Raw genomic sequence first — 22,499 nt, forward strand, 5'->3', positions numbered from 1 at the left:
CTACGAAACAAAATTAAGGATTGCTAAATTGACATTGAAGAAGAGATTATTTGAAAGACAGATAATCAAAAAATACAAGACTAGTAATGGCATGATTTCGCGAATATCAAAACGATGGTATCTTTTCTTGAACAATGACCTATAAACATCAATGAAAATTCAATGCTTTATTGTGAGAAATTTAAACTTGGAACTAAGAAAGGATACGGTCCGAATATCCAGTCCTTCATAAAGAAAATCGCTTTATATGTGGATTCAAATATTGGTTTTAACACTTTCGAAATTTCAAATGGCTGGCTTGAAAAATTTTTAAAGCGATATGACCAGGGCTTTAAATAAATTTTAAGCGCGCAAGATTCTTTTAATCGGTTAGAGAAGAATATTTTTAGAGAAGAATACTGAATTATTAAAAAAATTCACGATTTTTGACTTAAATTTATTAAAAAGGAAAACGGGCAATAAATTAACTAATTGTTTTTTAAATTGATTTTGATCTAAATCTGCCTTATAAAACTTCAGTTTTGAGGGAACTAACACTACCATAAAGCTGTAGTTATTGTATAATCTCGAATTTGTCATAATTTACAAATTGTCTCGTTACTTTGTTGGTATAAAGGCAACAAAAATAATAAAAAAATTTAAAAATACAATAATCTTCCTAATAATGTCATTTTAAACACGCCGTGCACCCACTCGTCGAATCTTTTTCTCCGTTACAAGATTCTCTGTAACTTCTTTCCGAGGGGGAAATTTCATTTCAATAAACGTTTCATCGGGAGATATCTTAACATCAGATAAATCCCATCCGTAGCTTTCACTCTGCACATTTAAGGTCCCCTCCACTGACTCCTCTTGTAAGGGAGACGTAACCAAATACTCACAACCAGTATCTGGACAATGAGTGTCACTCACAACTTCTTTATTAGGCACATCCCCCTAATATATTCCTATACACCACACACCTCTTCTGTCTCCTCCCAACACTCACTCAAATCAGTCCCCTTCAACCGTTTGGTAAACATATCCGTCACCATATCAACCCATTTAACCCCCATTAGAACACTGTTCTGATGATCTTCCTTAGCCGTTGTATCTAAAATATATCTCCCACTAATCAACCCCAATCATCAGCCAGACGATCACACTCAGAAGTTTCTTTCATTTTTAAAAGATATTCATCCAATGTACTTATTGCCTGGTCAGCACACACTCCTAACCTGATCCCGGACTAACTTGACTGGATCGACAAGACAGTGGCACAGGGCGGGCATCACTCGTGTGGCTATGTCTGTCCGGAGATAGTACTTCATAGTCCACGCCAGTGACATGATTCCTGCCTCACGACTGCCGGGAAATGAGTCCATCATTGCCCGAATAAACATGGGAATCAACACACTCTGTCGACTCTTCACATCCAAATAAGGCGATATCTTGCTCACACAAATGGCACAATTCGCCCTAATGCCCGGCACGAGGTCATTCTGCTGAAGACTACCCAGAGTGGTCAACAGTCCCTTCAAGTTGGTTTTATTCAAATGGACTGCAAAGTGTTCAAATGACTAAATGTTAGTCACCACACAACTTTGACGGTTATCTCTCTTATACGAGGCTCGTTATCGTGGAAACCCTGACAAAGCGCGGGAAATATTTCTTGATTGACTACTTTGGAGTCCAATTTCGGGGAGTACTCCTCAGCCTAGAAATGTCCCCAACAAATCACACCCTCGATACATTTTATGACGTACAAATCGATTGTCATTTTAAGAAATCTAATTATGGCGGGAACCACAATTTGGCGGTATTTCTCTGCTGAGAATGTTCCAGAAATCTATATTTTGCATCAACCCGATTCAACCTCGAAAAACAAATTGATGACACAAATTTCTACTTTGCAGAACTCAACAACGTCAAGTAGGGCGGGAAATATTTTATACTGACACACAGACACGGGGAACTTGGCTTTCTCAAGTTTTTGAAAAAAGTCCTTTTTCTCAGAATCACCTCTAATCTGGAATATTGCCACAAAATACCAATATTTCGTCAAGAAAGTCAATCTCTCGGACGTACGGGCAGTCCAGGAAGTGATTTGACTGAGTTAATGCACACAACACTTCTCCCGCCCTTCTTTTCCCGCCTTTTTCTAAACAAACGAGAATATCAAAGTCACGTTGCAATTTGGCGGGAAACTAATGTCTCAAAATTTAAAGGACCTTGTTCAAAATATACAACTCAGCCAATTCTCGCACACTTTTCTCGTTATAAATTTCCCACAACAAAACTCCCGCGCAAAATAAATCAATCGAACTAAAATAAATGGCGCCAAATTACCTTTTAATTATTTTATTTTTAATTTCCCGCGGAAAAGTATTGATTTTTAAACTTTTCCCTCCAAGATCAATTACTCGTGTCGACTCGTTGACGTGTGTCATATACTCAAGCCCGCCAATTCTCCAGTCCCCAGCATTGTTGACAAATACACAGTCCAGACAGACGTTGTTGTGTGCCAAAAGGTGAGTCTCGTTCAAAAAAATCAACAAATTCTGTAAAATGATTAAAAATTTGAATAATACAATAAGGCGGGAAAAACCACAGCAAATAAAGTTATTTAAGTGAGCCCGATCGAGTTGTCGAATATACTGCTTTAATGGCACAACAAACTCAGTAACGACATATATTTTATTATCAGACTAAAAAACAAATAAAAAATTAATTATAATTTATTAAAATATAAAATATGAATTACCTCCATTCCTTCATTGTAGTTCAGAATAGACGGGTGTCTCAAAGTCTTCATTTTCTCAACACTGAGCTGCGCCTTATCCCTCTAGTTGGTAAAGACGAGAATGACCATTTCGGGAGTGAGTTTGTTCAGGTGACAAATAAAAATGGATACGTCTTCTTTCGATGTCTACCTGAGGACATTTGGATAGTACTTTATGGAGTCCTTTATGAAGTGAAAACATTTGGCTTTCATTGTCGTAAATTTGTTCTTGGATTTCATAGTTTATTAATCTGTTTGATTTCCAGAACAAAGAAGACCACATAACAAGTTCAAAATTTAAAATATTATTTTAATTATATAAAACAACTTTATTGAAATTTCATCCCATTCTTAATTAATCTAATTTAATTTTCTAAAGAGAAAATTAATGCAGTTTTTTGTAAATTGTGACTATTTAATATCCACCTAATAGTAGTCTCAAAGAAGAGAAACAAACCAAAATCATTCCTCTCCTTCAAAACAACTCAATAGACTCAAAACCACCACTTAAATAGTCACATATAAACATATGTAATACCACAACTTATTAGCCCATCCAAATACACTAAATTGTAACTACTGGCATAATATGAACAAAATTAGAGTTAACTCAGAATCCTCTCTGATGATAGTCCATATACGATGAGGAAGGGTACTCATTATTGTACCCATACATCATTTGCTGTCCAGGAGATGTCTGCTTCTTTGAACAGGCTGATGAGTAGCTCCATGCTTCATCACGTTCTTCTTAAACCGAATTCGCTTATTTCCAAACCAATTAGACACCTGCACTATCCCACCCACACTCACCTGGGACACTGAAATACCACATTTCTTGGACAAGGCGAGCTTGGCCTCCTCATCTGGGTAAGGATTGGTCAGATTGCTGTGGAAGTACTCATTCAACACATCTGTCGCCTCCTTGTTGAAGTTCCGCCGCTTACGTCTTGGAATGACAGGCCGGGCAAACCTCGCGTCGAGTGTCCGCGAACAAAAAACCATCAAAGCCTCACAAATCTGCTGTTTCAACTGCATTTCGATCGGCAAAAAAAATTTCTGAACTTTCGACACAAACGACTGAATTTCCTCCGCAGAAATAGGCCGGAGATTGCTCTGTTCCGTCAAAAGTGAAACCACGGCACCACAAAAACTTTCCCGCCCCTTCGATACAAAAAATGACCAACTTGGTTATATTTCCCAAGCTCACTACGATAAATCGTCTTGAGGATCTCCACAAGGTTGAAATACTCGGGGTTCTCGATCGGAGGCTCGTAGGAGACTGTTTCCTGGCAGAAGGAGGACTCGGTTGGGGATATTATCCCTTTGGCCAACAGCATTCCATCTAGACGGAGGAGTTCACTCACATTCGGGTCCCCGGAGTCCTCGATTGGTGGTTCTTCTCTCCTTTCTGGGTTGTCCGAATAGTCTAGAATGAATGAGGAGGTAATTAGTGCTGTCAGCAGGCTACAATCGTTAAATAGGACTCGTAATGGGGCCATTGATTAGTAGTAATTACCAATATTTTTTTTATTTCAACGAATAGTTCGAACAGATATGGCTTGTATGGGTGTCTGGAGAGTGAGTCGTAGCTAAATGGTGATTTGGATAATAAACCGTGTCTGTCTCACAAGCTGATACGGACGGCTTCATTCTCCAGGAGCAAACCATTAGACGCCAGTGGGAGATCAACGATGCCAACTGCATCTGATCGGCTTATTATATAAGTTTTAAGGTCAAAGTTAAAATATTTTGGTTGGATTTTTTCGACCGAGTTTTTTATTATAACCAAGATCACCGTCCAAAACATAGAACTAATGAATCGGGTGATTCCGGCTTCTCTGAGGAGGGTCCTCATCTTTGCCCGGTGCTGCTTTCTTGTCCCGACACAATTTCTATGAGGGCGCGGTAGTGGAATTTTAGGATTTTTAGCCCCATTGTTTCTTCCTAAGATTTCTTTAAATGAGGCGATAGATAGATGTTCATTAGGTCCTTTTAGTGCTTTCCAAAATCTTCTTGAGTTTTTTGATTTTTTCGCGGTTCGTTTCACTGACAAACCCTCCCCACGCCCCACAAGCATAACTAATTGAGGGTTCGATGTATTGCCGGTAGATTGATTGGCGTGTGGGGAAACTGATTTATTGTTTGTATTTTGGAGAAACACTTTTAAGATGTTCAGTTTCTTCATGCAGCTAGTTGTAACATTTTCAACTTGTTGGGAAACACATATGACTACCGTAAGTCACGGATTTTTTGAAGGGGATTTCCATGTTGTTAGATATAAATTCACCACCGTTTTCCCAAGCTTCCTTGCTGAAGTCAGAAGCGTTGTGACTGATTTTTCAGAACTCGTTGATAGTCGATTTATCGAAAGCCAACATTCGAGATTGTGGAGGTAGTTCTGCAGTTTTGAACTTGCCGTGTTAACCTCACGGCTCCGAGTAGCAATCACAATATCGTCAGCGTATGATAGTACGATTGAGTCTTTGTCGTTTGGCAGCGGGAGGTCCGATAAGAATAAGTTAAAAAGAGCTGGCGAAAGGGGTGAGCCTTGAGGGACTCCGTTTGGAAAATATCTTGACATCGATCTTGTATTGTTTTGTTGGATCCTGCCTTTTCGGCCGCTGAGGAAGTTAGCTAGCCACTTTTTCAGTTTTGGGTGAATTTCGCTAAAGTATTTTCCTGGTCAGTATTTTCCTGGGAACGGAGTCAAAAGCCTTATTGATATCTACTGAGCATATAACTGTTTTTTGGTTATTTGGCAGATAGGGCACCTGAGATGAAGTTCGTCAAAGTGACAAGGTGTGAAGTGGTTGATTTACCACATTTAAATCCATGTTGAAAATCCAAATCCTGGAGATATTGTTTGATTTGGTTGAGTATAAGTTTTTTCAGAACTTTTGATAGGACACAGAGGAGAGATATTGGCCTGTAGGACTCCGGGTTGTCTTTTGGTCTCCCTGGTTTCGGAATAGGACGAATGTGTGCCACCGAGTTTTTTTGGTTTTATTATTTGTAGTTTAAATTAGTTATATGGGTGTATTGTTAGTAACATTTTATTTTAGGAAAAAAAATAGTTAGATTAATTTTAAATAGGACAAATATTTTTGGTTCCAAGAAATTAGATTATCGAAATTTAAGTTAAAAATTCCTCAGGGTTTTTAGCTATTTTTAGATTCATTTGAATGCAGGTTTTTTTAATTTTAAATCGAAATTTTTCAATTTATTTGTTAGTTTATTTTTATAATACTTAGTTTTTATTATTACTTATTTTTGGTGTTTAAAATAAAATATTTAATTTTCATATGCAATCATATATTCGACCGATGACACATTTATTTCTATTTTTCGCATTTGTGATTAGTGAAAACAGTACTTTCAAATTCGTTAGCATTGTAACTCTATAAGATCTAACAATTTTAAAAGGTATATCGACATGGGGCTCGCAGTCCCGCCTATTATTTCCCTACAAATGTACATAAACATCACTGGACAAACGGCGTGTATCAGCTAACACAAGTTTAATATTTCTTTGGATGTATAATCAATCAATTTTAGAGGGGTGTTGAAATGCAGTATAATCTGGGTCAATACCTAAGAAGTCGATATCCATTTTTTGAAAGATATTTTAAAAAAGACATAAAGATCCTATCATCTGACAGTGATCGGGCAATAAGCAGTGCAATGGCCACTCTGGAAGGCCTTTTTCCTACTCCTAAAACTGATATCATGGATTTTAAAACCCCGTGGAGTCCAATTCCAGTCCGCACAATTCCGTTTAACTTGGATTATGTAATGGATTTGTATATTTTAGATTATTAGTTTCGAAGCCTACTGTCCTGCATATAAAGCTATGTTAAAAAATCTTGACCCAGATTTGAACAAATTATATAATGAATACAAAGTAATGTTCAATATATATTAAAAAGGATTTCCGAATTCAACTTTCAACATTGACGGGATTCAAAAATTTTACTTTAGTTAATTTCCTTCAGACTTACGATAATCTTATATGCGATGTAATTTTGATTTTTAAAATTGGGTAGAAAGCTGAAAATCTTACACTTCCGGGTTGGTGTTCTGAGTGTGTGATGAACAAGATGGAAAATCTTACGAATAGGATTTGCAGACTTGTTTATAGTAATAGATCAATGATCAGGCTGAAAGGAGGTCAGAATTTTAAATATTCATTTCAAGGAGAACTTTGGAAGACAATAATCGAGTCAATGGAAAGAATTATTCACAACAATGAGACTAGGCCACAGAAGGCAATGATGTATTCTGGTGTATGTTATTCAAATAATTCACATTAGCATGATTCCACCTTATGGGCTCTTTTGGGATCGATAAATGTCTTGGAGATTGTTCAAACCAATTTTGCATCTTGTCTCCTTGTCGAGTTACATTCTATGAACGGACAGTGGTACGTAAAGCTTATTTTTCGACAGAACGAGTCCGACATAAAGATAATCAAATTGCCTGGTTGTTTGAATTTTTCATATTTTACAAATTTTAAAGGTTGTGAAGAAATGTGCAGATTGAACCAATTTAAAAATTTTCTTAGTGACGTTATCCCGGAAAATATCGTCGAAGAATGTAGAGATGTATCTACTCATTAATTATTAATATAACTCTAACATTACTTACACTTTGTCATTTCCGAGATTTCGATATTCTTTGTTGCTTGTCTTTACGAGTTTGATTGTGAACGATTTTTGTTTGTTATATAAAACTGTTTAGGGAAATTACAGTCAATTAAAAAAACAGGGATATACGTGGTTGGAACCGTGTTTCACAATTTCATAAATTACCAATGATGAAACAAATAAAATTATAAGGACTGTATTAAAATATTCTAACCCGTAAGAAGATCGTACTTGGACATTTTTTCCCTTCCTACTGTGGTCAAATGATCAAGGCATGTGAGCCTGGAATAAATTCTTTGTATTTAAACGAGTTTTACATCACATTGCTGTTGACTTCTGCTCTCCTTTTATTATTTGTATCTTGGTTAAAAGCGTCTTATCTGAGGATGATGTCATGCCTATTCGGCAATAAGTATTTTCTTTTTGGGTATAACTACTAATTTTCTAAAAATAAAACACTCACAGATTTGCGCGTCTATTTATACTTTTATTGTGATGGTTATTAGCTACGAAACAAAATTAAGGATTGCTAAATTGACATTGAAGAAGAGATTATTTGAAAGACAGATAATCAAAAAATAAAAGACTAGTAATGGCATGATTTCGCGAATATCAAAACGATGGTATCTTTTCTTGAACAATGACCTATAAACATCAATGAAAATTCAATGCTTTATTGTGAGAAATTTAAACTTGGAACTAAGAAAGGATACGGTCCGAATATCTAGTCCTTCATAAAGAAAATCGCTTTATATGTGGATTCAAATATTGGTTTTAACACTTTCGAAATTTCAAATGTCTGGCTTGAAAAATTTTTTGACCAGGGCTTTAAATAATTTTTAAGCGCGCAAGATTCTTTTAATCGGTTAGAGAAGAATATTTTTAGAGAAGAATAGAGAAGAATACTGAATTATTAAAAAAATTTCACGATTTTTGACTTAAATTTATTAAAAAGGAAAACGGGCAATAAATTAACTAATTGTTTTTTTAAATTGATTTTGATCTAAATCTGCCTTATAAAACTTCAGTTTTGAGGGAACTAACACTACCAATAAAGCTGTAGTTATTGTATAATCTCGAATTTGTCATAATTTACAAATTGTCTCGTTACTTTGTTGGTATAAAGGCAACAAAAATAATAAAAAAATTTAAAAATACAATAATCTTCCTAATAATGTCATTTTAAACACGCCGTGCACCCACTCGTCGAATCTTTTTCTCCGTTACAAGATTCTCTGTAACTTCTTTCCGAGGGGGAAATTTCATTTCAATAAACGTTTCATCGGGAGATATCTTAACATCAGATAAATCCCATCCGTAGCTTTCACTCTGCACATTTAAGGTCCCCTCCACTGACTCCTCTTGTAAGGGAGACGTAACCAAATACTCACAACCAGTATCTGGACAATGAGTGTCACTCACAACTTCTTTATTAGGCACATCCCCCTAATATATTCCTATACACCACACACCTCTTCTGTCTCCTCCCAACACTCACTCAAATCAGTCCCCTTCAACCGTTTTGTAAACATATCCGTCACCATATCAACCCATTTAACCCCCATTAGAACACTGTTCTGATGATCTTCCTTAGCCGTTGTATCTAAAATATATCTCCCACTAATCAACCCCAATCATCAGCCAGGCGATCACACTCAGAAGTTTCTTTCATTTTTAGAAGATATTCCTCCAATGTACTTATTGCCTGGTCAGCACACACTCCTAACCTGATCCCGGACTAACTTGACTGGATCGACGAGACAGTGGCACAGGGCGGGCATCACTCGTGTGGCTATGTCTGTCCGGAGATAGTACTTCATAGTCCACGCCAGTGACATGATTCCTGCCTCACGACTGCCGGGAAATGAGTCCATCATTGCCCGAATAAACATGGGAATCAACACACTCTGGCGACTCTTCACATCCAAATAAGGCGATATCTTGCTCACACAAATGGCACAATTCGCCCTAATGCCCGGCACGAGGTCATTCTGCTGAAGACTACCCAGAGTGGTCAACAGTCCCTTCAAGTTGGTTTTATTCAAATGGACTGCAAAGTGTTCAAATGACTAAATGTTAGTCACCACACAACTTTGACGGTTATCTCTCTTATACGAGGCTCGTTATCGTGGAAACCCTGACAAAGCGCGGGAAATATTTCTTGATTGACTACTTTGGAGTCCAATTTCGGGGAGTACTCCTCAGCCTAGAAATGTCCCCAACAAATCACACCCTCGATAACATTTTATGACGTACAAATCGATTTGTCATTTTAAGAAATCTAATTATGGCGGGAACCACAATTTGGCGGTATTTCTCTGCTGAGAATGTTCCAGAAATCTATATTTTGCATCAACCCGATTCAACCTCGAAAAACAAATTGATGACACAAATTTCTACTTTGCAGAACTCAACAACGTCAAGTAGGGCGGGAAATATTTTATACTGACACACAGACACGGGGAACTTGGCTTTCTCAAGTTTTTGAAAAAAGTCCTTTTTCTCAGAATCACCTCTAATCTGGAATATTGCCACAAAATACCAATATTTCGTCAAGAAAGTCAATCTCTCGGACGTACGGGCAGTCCAAAAAGTGATTTGACTGAGTTAATGCACACAACACTTCTCCCGCCCTTCTTTTCCCGCCTTTTTCTAAACAAACGAGAATATCAAAGTCACGTTGCAATTTGGCGGGAAACTAATGTCTCAAAATTTAAAGGACCTTGTTCAAAGTATACAACTCAGCCAATTCTCGCACACTTTTCTCGTTATAAATTTCCCACAGCAAAATTCCCGCGCAAAATAAATCAATCGAACTAAAATAAATGGCGCCAAATTACCTTTTAATTATTTTATTTTTAATTTCCCGCGGAAAAGTATTGATTTTTAAACTTTTCCCTCCAAGATCAATTACTCGTGTCGACTCGTTGACGTGTGTCATATACTCAAGCCCGCCAATTCTCCAGTCCCCAGCATTGTTGACAAATACACAGTCCAGACAGACGTTGTTGTGTGCCAAAAGGTGAGTCTCGTTCAAAAAAATCAACAAATTCTGTAAAATGATTAAAAATTTGAATAATACAATAAGGCGGGAAAAACCACAGCAAATAAAGTTATTTAAGTGAGCCCGATCGAGGTGTCGAATATACTGCTTTAATGGCACAACAAACTCAGTAACGACATATATTTTATTATCAGACTAAAAAACAAATAAAAAATTAATTATAATTTATTAAAAATAAAATATGAATTACCTCCATTCCTTCATTGTAGTTCAGAATAGACGGGTGTCTCAAAGTCTTCATTTTCTCAACACTGAGCTGCGCCTTATCCCTCTAGTTGGTAAAGAACGAGAATGACCATTTCGGGAGGAGTTTGTTCAGGTGACAAATAAAAATGGATACGTCTTCTTTCGATGTCTAACCTGAGGACATTTGGATAGTACTTTATGGAGTCCTTTATGAAGTGAAAACATTTGGCTTTCATTGTCGTAAATTTGTTCTTGGATTTCATAGTTTATTAATCTGTTTGATTTCCAGAACAAAGAAGACCACATAACAAGTTCAAAATTTTAAATATTATTTTAATTATATAAAACAACTTTATTGAAATTTCATCCCATTCTTAATTAATCTAATTTTATTTTCTAAAGAGAAAATTAATGCAGTTTTTTGTAAATTGTGACTATTTAATATCCACCTAATTAGTCTCAAAGAAGAGAAACAAACCAAAATCATTCCTCTTCCTTCAAAACAACTCAATAGACTCAAAACCACCACTTAAATAGTCACATATAAACATATGTAATACCACAACTTATTAGCCCATCCAAATACACTAAATTGTAACTACTGGCATAATATGAACAAAATTAGAGTTAACTCAGAATCCTCTCTGATGATAGTCCATATACGATGAGGAAGGGTACTCATTATTGTACCCATACATCATTTGCTGTCCAGGAGATGTCTGCTTCTTCTGAACAGGCTGATGAGTAGCTCCATGCTTCATCACGTTCTTCTTAAACCGAATTCGCTTATTTCCAAACCAATTAGACACCTGCACTATCCCACCCACACTCACCTGTGACACTGAAATACCACATTTCTTGGACAAGGCGAGCTTGGCCTCCTCATCTGGGTAAGGATTGGTCAGATTGCTGTGGAAGTACTCATTCAACACATCTGTCGCCTCCTTGTTGAAGTTCCGCCGCTTACGTCTTGGAATGACAGGCCGGGCAAACCTCGCGTCGAGTGTCCGCGAACAAAAAACCATCAAAGCCTCACAAATCTGCTGTTTCAACTGCATTTCGATCGGCAAAAAAAATTTCTGAACTTTCGACACAAACGACTGAATTTCCTCCGCAGAAATAGGCCGGAGATTGCTCTGTTCCGTCAAAAGTGAAACCACGGCACCACAAAAACTTTCCCGCCCCTTCGATACAAAAAATGACCCAACTTGGTTATATTTCCCAAGCTCACTACGATAAATCGTCTTGAGGATCTCCACAAGGTTGAAATACTCGGGGTTCTCGATCGGAGGCTCGTAGGAGACTGTTTCCTGGCAGAAGGAGGACTCGGTTGGGGATATTATCCCTTTGGCCAACAGCATTCCATCTAGACGGAGGAGTTCACTCACATTCGGGTCCCCGGAGTCCTCGATTGGTGGTTCTTCTCTCCTTTCTGGGTTGTCCGAATAGTCTAGAATGAATGAGGAGGTAATTAGTGCTGTCAGCAGGCTACAATCGTTAAATAGGACTCGTAATGGGGCCATTGATTAGTAGTAATTACCAATATTTTGTTTTATTTCAACGAATAGTTCGAACAGATATGGCTTGTATGGGTGTCTGGAGAGTGAGTCATAGCTAAATGTGTGATTTGGGATAATAAACCGAGTCTGTCTCTCGTTGTCGCTCAATCCTGTGGGGAGGGAGGAGAGAATAAGCTTAATTAGATCATTAAATGTGTTGAATTCGGGGTATTGGAGGTTGTGCTGGGTGGTTCGCCCTGCATCCATTGATTAACAACTTTAAAATTGTTTCAAATAAATTTTATTTATATTAATTAATATAACAATTTAAATATTACGATAAAAATAATTTTTATACAAATATTAAATGCAAAAAAAGTTGCTTGTAAATGTAATCCAATTACAGTCACTCAATTCAGACTTTTAAATTAAAAATAAATGTATCATAAAATAAGATTAAAAATAAAAAATCAATAATATTCCACAGCTGGAGTCTATAACCAGGCAACCCAATCTTGATCTCAGCAGGGTATATTTTATGAATGCAAAATACGGGCTACTTACAGGCTATCGAAACAATGATAGTCGAGAGAGCGGTCTTTTTAGTCTACAGTTCCAGACATATTAAATGGATCATTGACTTGATTACTTGTTTTTTAACAAAATAAAAAACGTGGAAATTCAAGTTTTAAATTGTTTAAACAGTCAGTACTTCACAGACAAGGAAAATGTGGTTTTTTAAATCACACTAAACGAGATCTCCTGAAAGATTTGCGTGGACTATTTTCCAATTTTGGATCTATGAATGCACTCTTGATATCTCATTTACAGCAATAAAACTCCCCAGATTCTTGTTTAATACTTGCTTAAGTAATCTACTCATATTGCTATGACGTTTAACATTTTATTACGACAGCTCTAAACTAGAGATCGAAAGATAATTTTAATATCTAGATTTTTGAAGAAAGTTATGACACTAACTTATGTTTACTCGTCAATTCAGGATATCTGGACAATCCCTTTTTAAAAACCAATTCTCAAACCAAATAAACCGCACATCGACCCACGTTTTTACTGGCATGTCTTTATTCTTTGTATATTTTCAAGGCCTCGAATCATCAACTCTGTACTGACACTGAAATAGCTGCGAAATTATAGAATTGTATTTATTATATATTAAATAGCACATAAATGAACTTTTTGGAAATAACCATGAGTTTAAAAACAAATAGTATTTAAAAACGTAAATGTTCTCGTTACGTCACGTGGGTACTCAATTTACAGCCAGTAGACGCACATTCATTGGTTTAAATTATTTAAATAAAATGTCAGATTCTGTAAAGTCAGGATTATGTTCTCCTTGGCACGATGTCCCGCTTTATTCGAACGTGTCTACCCCACGTGTCGTGAATATGGTGGTGGAAATCCCCAGATGGACAAATGCAAAAATGGAGGTCAAACCTATCTCTACTCAATGAAATAGATCGACAAGTCGAGTCCACTAAATCCAATCAAACAAGACACAAAAAACGGGAAATTACGTTTTGTACATAACATTTTTCCCTATCATGGATATATCTGGAATTACGGAGCCATTCCTCAAACTTGGGACGACCCGAACGTGTCTCACCCCGACACTGGTTGTGTGGGGGACAACGATCCAGTCGACATTTGCGAGATTGGAGCACGAGTATTGCCTAACCTCATTTCGAGGTCTTGGAATCGGGACAAGTTTGTTCAGTCAAGGTGTTAGGAGTGCTGTGTCTGCTTGACCAAGGGGAGACCGACTGGAAGGTTATTGGAATTTGTACTGATGACCCTCTTGCCTCACAGTTGAACGGTTTTTTGTATTTTCTTAAATATTTTTGGGCAGATATTGACGACGTGGAGACGCTCATGCCGGGATTTCTTTCGGTGTTTTGTTTTTCGAGAGTTTTAGGCCACGAGAAATTGGTTTAGAGACTACAAGAAGCCCGACAACAAGCCTGCTAATAAATTTGGACTGAACGGGGAGTTTCGAGGATATGTTTGTTTTGAGTGTTTTATGGTAGGAATATGCCTTGAGGATTATTGATGAATCGCACGAATCGTGGAGAAATTTGATGGCCAGTCCTTCCATACAAGGCGACATCTCGTTGGTCAATGCCACGTTGGGCAATTCTTACACTCTCGCGGATGTAAAACAATTTTCTGAGACGGTATTTGACTTTTGGCATTGTAGGAAAACGGGCCTACATCTACGACTGAGCGGGCCGAATGTGGTTAGGATGTGGTGTTATTTTAGGTGATACCAAGTGGTATTTTGTGGATTAGTTACTATGGCTATTAATTCATTTAATTTTTGCTAATTTTTCTTCTCATGTTCTAATTCTATGATTTTTTGGGTTGCTATGATTTGTTTTCAAATAGTTTTGTCGCTATAAAAATTGCACTTCAGTTAAAAATAGAATATAAATATTTAATATATTTCGAAGAGGAAAATCCAAAGCAGGCGTCACCTCAATAGATAATTTAAGTGAAAAAACTACATAAACATAACATTTTAAACAGAGACATTTTAGTCGATGGCAGATCCTTCCAAAATCAACGATCACACATGTGCTAAGTTATTCACTGCCGCCTTGCCTTTGGAAGTTGGTGGACCCAAGACCCAACTTGATTTAACACTTTAAGCCAGAATGAATATTATTTCTAAAGCTTTATTAAGAAAATTGTGTTGCCAATACTTGTGATTTGAATTTTTGAATATAATAATATCTTGGAGTCATTTTGTTTAAATTTTGAAAAATTGAATTTATAATAATTTCAATATTTTTTGACGTTTATAGATTTATCCAAATTAATTAAAAGTCATTTGTCAAATATAAAAGTTCATGTAACTAAATTTATTCATTTTTTTAATGTCCTGAGTTTTTTCTTTCCAAAAATTCTATCTACAGGCAGAGCAGATTCCACTTTAGGAATCGTTCGAATTTCTTGGTTGAATGATATGGACACAATGGTGGGATACCGTTTCTGCTTTATGGCAGAGTTCGAAGAATTGACGGATTCCATCAGTTTATTTTTCCCCAGAATTTGGGTCTGCATAAATTCAAGCCTTGCACTCAAATAACTATTTTTAGTTGTGTAAGTTTCCTTATTTACAGTATTTGGTCTACTGCAAAAAAGGAACAGATTTCTCGACTCCAAGAGTTTATCCCTCCATGTATCATTTTCAGTCCTTGACTTTTTGTTAAGAAATGTCATGTTGCGGTATGACTTGACAATATAGATTATGCGGTTAAATAAGTACAATTATGTTAATAAATGGAAAAATATATTATTCGATAAACTTTGATAAATTCTGAAATGTGAATTTTTTGCGCGATAAATATTTATATTTATCGGTTTATAGGCGAATTTAATTAGGCAAATGAAAAGAGAACTATTTTAGAGTGCATTGCTACATGTTTAGTCAAAAATCAAGATTTTGTTTCTAGAGTATTTTCAAGAAACTTTTTTTATAGATCAAGCCTAGAATATACTAGTAGGTGATAAAAATTTTGTGACTTTGAATTAGGCGAATGATTGTTATTTTAGTGTGTTTAAACGTTGAGCAGAATTCACTAGCTTGAGATTAAACTAACAAAATAATACGATTAACTGGGGAAATCGTATATGGATTCAATATAATATTTTTATTTATCACAGACGTATATTTATAGTCAGATAAAAGAATGGATATTAATGAAACCAACTTTCTAACAGCCCGCTGATAATTATTTCGTGGGGCAGGAGACTCGTCGTATATTTGTTCTGTCACGACTACAACGATTTGAATTTGATAATAATTAAAAAAATTCATAGCAACAAATATAATGAATAATTGTACTTATGAAACATGAACAGTATGCGCTATGGAAACGAAAAAGCTATTCAAAAGTAAAATATAGCCCCAGTGGCTGAAGACTATGGATGTTGGAATTCAAACGTCGTGGGTTCGAATCCGATAGAACCAAGTTTTCAGCCGGGGTCAAATCTTGTCAACGTTCCCCACCCATGTTGATCGGCACAAGCAATCCGTTCGTTCCTTGCTCCTTCATTTGATTAGTTAGTTGTGACTGTTTGTGCTGGGCTTGCCATGTTGTGCAAGCTTGGGGGTTATAAATAAATAAAAGTAAAATATGTCGACTAAATTTTTTTTTCAAAAGAAGTTTATAATTGACAAATAGTTATTAACTAACTAAATTCCCGGCCTCGTAAATGGAAACACAGTTTCCACGTACTATAGCCAAGGAAATCCTTTCGAGAAGCCACTTGGACTCGCGTGGGTCTCCCCGTTTATGGGAGATCATGCGGCCAAGCTTTTTCAGAAAGGAAAGAGATTTTTCGCTGATGACGCCGGAAGTCTCGACGGCGATGGGAGTTGGAATTGAATTATCAATTGGAACAGAATTGGATTATCATTGCGTCTCGGAGTGGAAATCGACTAAAATTATTATTTAAAAACATTAACCTGCTGTCAAGTTTAATCAATTTCAAAGCATTGGGGTATTTAATAGTCTTAAGTTAAAAATGATTTTCAAACTGTGTTATAAACAAAATCAGATGAAAGGCAAATTGACTGAGGTCATCCAGACTGAACTAAAAAGATTAAACTCAACAGTAGGTAAACGCTTTTAAAGATTTAGAAGAGAATAAGTAAAGCTTTTTCCGCCATAAGGTTAAAATAGGAATTACAAAAAGTGAAAAACCTTGAAAACGGACACAAAATTAAAAAACGGGTAATTAGACAATTGCTTTTCAGTACAGTATGTTTTTACTTAACATGCATGAGCCATTTCGGATCTAAAAAAGTCTGAAATTACCTTTTGCGGAAAAAGTACAGTCTTTTTTGTTTTTTTGATTCCCCAAACTTTATGTGTAAGTAGGTTTTCATAGGCATCACATAGTCTACGGCTAAGAAAATACGTCTTTTAAGTAAAGTCTTAGTCAGCTTTCTATTTTACTTAATTCTATAAGTTTAATCACCACAATTTCAGTTATAAAGGTGTTCATTAAAATGAACCACTTTTTAAGTTGGCTTAAAGCAGGGGTGCGCAAGCTTTTTGGGTTTGCGGCCGCATAGCATTTATTTTTCCTTCTCTTCCACGGCCGCACATTTCCTCATTATTTTTTCGATATTAATATAGTAATTTTTTTAATTATTAAAAGTGACCGCATAAGTTGCCCATTGTCATCGAGACCGAATGAATTCTTGGACAGGAAATGCTCTCGTTCATCAGGGACATCATATTATTGAAATAAATAATTATTTCATGGACAAAAGATAAGAAAGAAGGAAAGTTAATTAAAAGAAATGTATTATACAAGTTATTCTAATGACGGCCAGGATCTTTGGTATTTTTTGCGAGCCTATTGAAATGCACTGGTAGGGTAGATATCATTATGCGCAAACATAACTCTAAGTTTGCATCCGTTATCCGAGATCTATATTGACTTTTTAAATATTTCATTTTGGAAAATGTAGACTCACATAAATATGTGCTTCCGAATGGCGCATTCAATTTGAAATTCCAATTTGAAATTTCAGGCGCCTGAATACTCATAAACTCGTTTCATCTGCAAAAATCAATTTGTCAAACTTCAAGTTTGAACTTACGAAAGTCAATTTTGCATATAAGAAATTTTGCGTAAAAATACATCGAAAATTGTGTGATGACCGAAAATTGTTTGATGATTTAAGCTAAAAATTCCTCGAGGTTTTTAGTTATATTGAGATGCATTTGAATGCAGGTTTTTTTAATTTTAAATCAAAATTTTTCAATTTATTTATTTCTTCTATTCGCGGTTGAGACTTCCGGTTCTTTGGGCAGTAAGGAAATCAGCTTCGTTCAGGAAATCGGGTCCCACATGTCTGCTATCACAGGCGACGCGCGCGAATCAAGATGGTTTTTCGAGCGGATATCCCTTGCGATAGTACGCTCTAATTCTTTCTCGATCGCGTCGGCTTCCCGTCCATGAAGCTTTCGAACACTTGACCGAATTCTTTTTTTCGTAATAAACTAATTCAGTTTTTGTTAGTTTATTTTTATAATACTTAGTTTTTATTATTACTTATTTTTGGTGTTTAAAATAAAATATTTAATTTTCATATGCAATCATATATTCGACCGATGACACATTTATTTCTATTTTTCGCATTTGTGATTAGTGAAAACAGTACTTTCAAATTCGTTAGCATTGTAACTCTATAAGATCTAACAATTTTAAAAGGTATATCGACATGGGGCTCGCAGTCCCGCCTATTATTTCCCTACAAATGTACATAAACATCACTGGACAAACGGCGTGTATCAGCTAACACAAGTTTAATATTTCTTTGGATGTATAATCAATTTTAGAGGGGTGTTGAAATGCAGTATAATCTGGGTCAATACCTAAGAAGTCGATATTCATTTTTTGAAAGATATTTTAAAAAAGACATAGAGATCCTATCATCTGACAGTGATCGGGCAATAAGCAGTGCAATGGCCACTCTGGAAGGCCTTTTTCCTACTCCTAAAACTGATATCATGGATTTTAAAACCCCGTGGAGTCCAATTCCAGTCCGCACAATTCCGTCTAGCTTGGATTATGTAATGGATTTGTATATTTTAGATTATTAGTTTCGAAGCCTACTGTCCTGCATATAAAGCTATGTTAAAAAATCTTGACCCAGATTTGAACAAATTATATAATGAATACAACGTAATGTTCAATATATATTAAAAAGGATTTCCGAATTCAACTTTCAACATTGACGGGATTTAAAAATTTTACTTTAGTTCATTTCCTTCAGACTTACGATAATCTTATATGCGATGTAATTTTGATTTTTAAAATTGGGTAGAAAGCTGAAAATCTTACACTTCCGGGTTGGTGTTCTGAGTGTGTGATGAACAAGATGGAAAATCTTACGAATAGGATTTGCAGACTTGTTTATAGTAATAGATCAATGATCAGGCTGAAAGGAGGTCAGAATTTTAAATATTCATTTCAAGGAGAACTTTGGAAGACAATAATCGAGTCAATGGAAAGAATTATTCACAACAATGAGACTAGGCCACAGAAGGCAATGATGTATTCTGGTGTATGTTATTCAAATAATTCACATTAGCATGATTCCACCTTATGGGCTCTTTTGGGATCGATAAATGTCTTGGAGATTGTTCAAACCAATTTTGCATCTTGTCTCCTTGTCGAGTTACATTCTATGAACGGACAGTGGTACGTAAAGCTTATTTTTCGACAGAACGAGTCCGACATAAAGATAATCAAATTGCCTGGTTTTGAGTTTTTCATATTTTACAAATTTTAAAGGTTGTGAAGAAATGTGCAGATTGAGCCAATTTAAGAATTTTCTTAGTGACGTTATCCCGGAAAATATCGGCGAGGAATGTAGAGATGTATCTACGAATTAATTATTAATATAACTCTAACATTACTTACACTTTGTCATTTCCGAGATTTCGATATTCTTTGTTGCTTGTCTTTACGAGTTTGATTGTGAACGATTTTTGTTTGTTATATAAAAATGTTTAGGAAAATTACAGTCAATTAAAAAAACAGGGATATACGTGGTTGGAACCGTGTTTCACAATTTCATAAATTACCAATGATGAAACAAATAAAATTATAAGGACTGTATTAAAATATTCTAACCCGTAAGAAGATCGTACTTAAACATTTTTTCCCTTCCTACTGTGGTCAAATGATCAAGGCATGTGAAATAAATTCTTTGAGCCTGGAATAAATTCTTTGCATTTAAACGAGTTTTACATCACATTGCTGCTTGCTTCTGCTCTCCTTCTATTATTTGTATTTTGGTTAAAAGCGTCTTATCTGAGGACTGGTATTTTGCTAAACGAGTTTTTAGGGTGATGTCATGCCTATTCGGCAATAAGTGTTTTCTTTTTGGGTAAAACTACTAATTTTCTAAAAATAAAACACACACAGATTTGCGCGTTTATTTATACTTTTATTGTGATGGTTATTAGCTACAAAACAAAATTAAGGATTGCTAAATTGACATTGAAAAAGAGATTATTTGAAAGACATAATCAAAAAATACAAGACTAGTAATGGCATGACTTTGCGAATATAAAAACGATTGTATCTTTTCTTGAACAATGACCTATAAACATGAATGAAAATTCAATGCTTTATTATGAAAAATTTAAACTTGGAACTAAGAAAGGATACGGTCCGAATATCCAGTCCTTCATAAAGAAAATCGCTTTATATGTGGATTCAAATATTGGTTTTAACACTTTCGAGATTTCAAATGGCTGGCTTGAAAAATTTTAAAAGCGATACGACCAGAACTTTAAATAAATTGGAGCTTGAGATAGACAGGAAGCCTAGATCGGACTCGCGTAATTTATTACGTGGCGGATGTATTGTTTGTAGGGTTGTTTGAGGAATGATTTCTAGGCACTAATGATAAGACCACTTATTGTTTTTAGAATGTTTGTACGGCTGTTTTCCTTGTCCGAAGTGTATGAAACATGTTTGTTGAAAGACATAATTGGGTCAAAGATTAGTCCTGGAAAAGTGAGGTGTTTCATTAGCAGAAAGTCAGAAGCAAAGAGAGATAACTTGGGATGTAGTTTGATTCTCTTTTGTAGGAAGATAATAAGGTGACCGATGACTTGGAAGACAAAGCCACGTAGCTGTTGGTGACTCACATCGACAAACAAAATACAACATTTCAAAACGAAAGTGTCACAGAAAAAGGGTGACACAAGCCCTTCTTTTCATACAAAATGGAAATAATGATCTGTTAAAAACAGCTGAAAAATTACTCTGTTTATTTATATTTTTCTAAATGAGGATTTTTTCAAATAAAAAAATAATTTCAAGCATTATATATGTCTGGTTTGTTGGGTCCCTATAAATATCGTTTGGATGGACGACTTGGTGAGGATATTAGGACTATTAATTACCAATTCAATGTCTGTCGACAAGCCGATGGGTCTGTTTGTTGGGAACAAGGAAATACATCCATACTAGCATCTGTCTATGGTCCACACGAAGTCGACGACCATCATCGTCCTGACCCAGAACGGGCTATAATAAATTGCAGTTTCAGTCAGTCCTCATTTACTGCCACAGAATGGAGGAAACACCTTTCAGGAGGAAGAAAGGTTCAAGAGATAGAGACAATGATCAAAAAAGCTTTTAATAGTTCAATCCAACTGGAGCTTCATCCCAGGTCACAGATCGACATTTTTCTTGAGGTATGATCAGTCCCTTATTATGGAGGTATTGCAATCTGATGGGAGTATTCTCAGTGCCTGTTTCAACGCGACCACTCTTGCATTGATTGATGCTGGAATACCACTGGTTGATTTTATATGTGCCTCTTCTGCTGCAATTTTGACGAAATCTGTTGTTGTTGACCTTTCCTCTCTTGAGGACATTCAGTCGGTTCCGCAGGTTTTTGGTGTTTCTTTTATTTTTAGATGACTTTGGCTATTTTGCCGAAAAGTGGTCAGTTAGTTCAAATGAGTGTTTCTGGCCGTATTCACCAGCAGGAACTGTCTAGTATTATGGATGCTGCTACTTCTGGATGTCAGCAGATTTATATGCAAATGCAGGGTCTTTTGAGGGACCATTTGTCAGCTCTTTCACTATCAATGTATCATCGATTACTTTGAATGTCTAATAAATTTATTTTTTTATCACAAAACTAAATAAGACTAGTAAATAATTAATAAGACGTCGCAGGCCAATGAATTACTCGTAATTGAATTGCAGGATTGAAACTGTTTGGAACAGCTCGTAGGTCTCACGACGGTCATGGAATCTTGTAAAGTTACATGGTCCGGTTTTAGAAAGAAGAGGGTCAGGATTCTTACTTATGATTCCACTGATTTTAAATGGAGGGGACAGAGGAGAGTAACTTCGGGGAGCATCTGTCAAAATAAAGTATTTTATTCTAGCTTTAAACTATAGATTCTGGCCCAAGCTTTTTTCTGGATTAATTTAAGTAAGTGAATTTAATTCATAAATTTTTGAGACCTTGGCTTAGATTTTTTAATTTTTTTATTTTCCTTCAAAGTACAAAAACAGAATTATGACCAAATAAATCAAAATCAGAATTTCATGACTTTTGTATGTTCCAATAATCACAAATGCTTAGCGTTCAATAATCACAATGTTAATAAATGACTTTCTCTCAGCGTGTTGCTAAGCAAAGCAATAAAATAGTTAAAATAACAAAATTATAAGTCGACTACTTCGTTATCGTGCCTGAGCTTTATTAGATTGAAGATGGATCCAGATCTTCACATTTATTTGTGGCCGAAATGTCTTTGGAAAAT

At 35.8% G+C, this 22,499-nt stretch overlaps 5 protein-coding genes across 5 annotated transcripts; 1 reads left to right on the forward strand and 4 right to left on the reverse strand.

Moving 5' to 3' along the window:
- LOC115229803 (N-terminal kinase-like protein) lies at window positions 1–2,834 on the reverse strand. Its single transcript, XM_029800094.1, has 4 exons — window positions 2,744–2,834; window positions 2,571–2,687; window positions 2,329–2,540; window positions 1–139 (listed from the first exon to the last, which is right to left on the reverse strand). Exons 1-4 carry the CDS (start codon window positions 2,792–2,794, stop codon window positions 1–3), a joined length of 519 nt encoding a protein of 172 aa, XP_029655954.1. The 5' UTR covers window positions 2,795–2,834.
- A 602-nt stretch (window positions 2,835–3,436) lies between these two features.
- Window positions 3,437–3,796, reverse strand: LOC118761454 (pre-B-cell leukemia transcription factor 1-like). The gene has a single exon (XM_036499346.1). The coding sequence runs from the start codon at window positions 3,794–3,796 to the stop codon at window positions 3,437–3,439; it is 360 nt and encodes a 119-aa protein (XP_036355239.1).
- A 5,993-nt stretch (window positions 3,797–9,789) lies between these two features.
- On the reverse strand, window positions 9,790–10,749 carry LOC118761458 (N-terminal kinase-like protein). The gene is made up of 3 exons (XM_036499354.1): window positions 10,659–10,749; window positions 10,487–10,603; window positions 9,790–10,456 (listed from the first exon to the last, which is right to left on the reverse strand). Exons 1-3 carry the CDS (start codon window positions 10,707–10,709, stop codon window positions 10,241–10,243), a joined length of 384 nt encoding a protein of 127 aa, XP_036355247.1. The 5' UTR covers window positions 10,710–10,749; the 3' UTR covers window positions 9,790–10,240.
- A 527-nt stretch (window positions 10,750–11,276) lies between these two features.
- On the reverse strand, window positions 11,277–11,811 carry LOC118761457 (pre-B-cell leukemia transcription factor 1-like). The gene has a single exon (XM_036499353.1). The coding sequence runs from the start codon at window positions 11,710–11,712 to the stop codon at window positions 11,287–11,289; it is 426 nt and encodes a 141-aa protein (XP_036355246.1). The 5' UTR covers window positions 11,713–11,811; the 3' UTR covers window positions 11,277–11,286.
- Window positions 11,812–13,478: 1,667 nt separating this feature from the next.
- Window positions 13,479–21,833, forward strand: LOC115229804 (inorganic pyrophosphatase-like). The gene is made up of 6 exons (XM_029800095.1): window positions 13,479–13,490; window positions 13,867–13,993; window positions 14,027–14,069; window positions 14,101–14,179; window positions 18,537–18,770; window positions 21,639–21,833. The coding sequence occupies exons 1-6, from the start codon at window positions 13,479–13,481 to the stop codon at window positions 21,831–21,833; spliced, it is 690 nt and encodes a 229-aa protein (XP_029655955.1).
- The last annotated feature ends 666 nt before the right edge of the window (window positions 21,834–22,499 follow it).

Source organism: Octopus sinensis, unplaced genomic scaffold (assembly GCF_006345805.1).
Source record: "Octopus sinensis unplaced genomic scaffold, ASM634580v1 Contig13674, whole genome shotgun sequence".
NCBI classification, from domain to species: domain Eukaryota; kingdom Metazoa; phylum Mollusca; class Cephalopoda; order Octopoda; family Octopodidae; genus Octopus; species Octopus sinensis.

Excerpts from the sequence above, each read along its gene's own strand:
- LOC115229803 (XM_029800094.1), bottom strand. The coding sequence starts at position 2,794 with ATGAAGACTTTGAGACACCCGTCTATTCTGAACTACAATGAAGGAATG. Across the intron at positions 2,688-2,743 it reads ACTACAATGAAGGAATGGAG|TCTGATAATAAAATATATGT; the intron begins GTAATTCATATT and ends TTTGTTTTTTAG. Across the intron at positions 140-2,328 it reads AAAAATAAAATAATTAAAAG|GTCATTGTTCAAGAAAAGAT; the intron begins GTAATTTGGCGC and ends TGATGTTTATAG.
- LOC118761454 (XM_036499346.1), bottom strand. The coding sequence starts at position 3,796 with ATGCAGTTGAAACAGCAGATTTGTGAGGCTTTGATGGTTTTTTGTTCG.
- LOC118761458 (XM_036499354.1), bottom strand. The coding sequence starts at position 10,709 with ATGAAGACTTTGAGACACCCGTCTATTCTGAACTACAATGAAGGAATG. Across the intron at positions 10,604-10,658 it reads ACTACAATGAAGGAATGGAG|TCTGATAATAAAATATATGT; the intron begins GTAATTCATATT and ends TTTGTTTTTTAG. Across the intron at positions 10,457-10,486 it reads GTGGTTTTTCCCGCCTTATT|AATTTGTTGATTTTTTTGAA; the intron begins GTATTATTCAAA and ends ATCATTTTACAG.
- LOC118761457 (XM_036499353.1), bottom strand. The coding sequence starts at position 11,712 with ATGCAGTTGAAACAGCAGATTTGTGAGGCTTTGATGGTTTTTTGTTCG.
- LOC115229804 (XM_029800095.1), top strand. Across the intron at positions 14,070-14,100 it reads ATGCCGGGATTTCTTTCGGT|AAATTGGTTTAGAGACTACA; the intron begins GTTTTGTTTTTC and ends TTAGGCCACGAG. Across the intron at positions 18,771-21,638 it reads TTCCGTCTAGCTTGGATTAT|ATGACTTTGGCTATTTTGCC; the intron begins GTAATGGATTTG and ends TTTTATTTTTAG.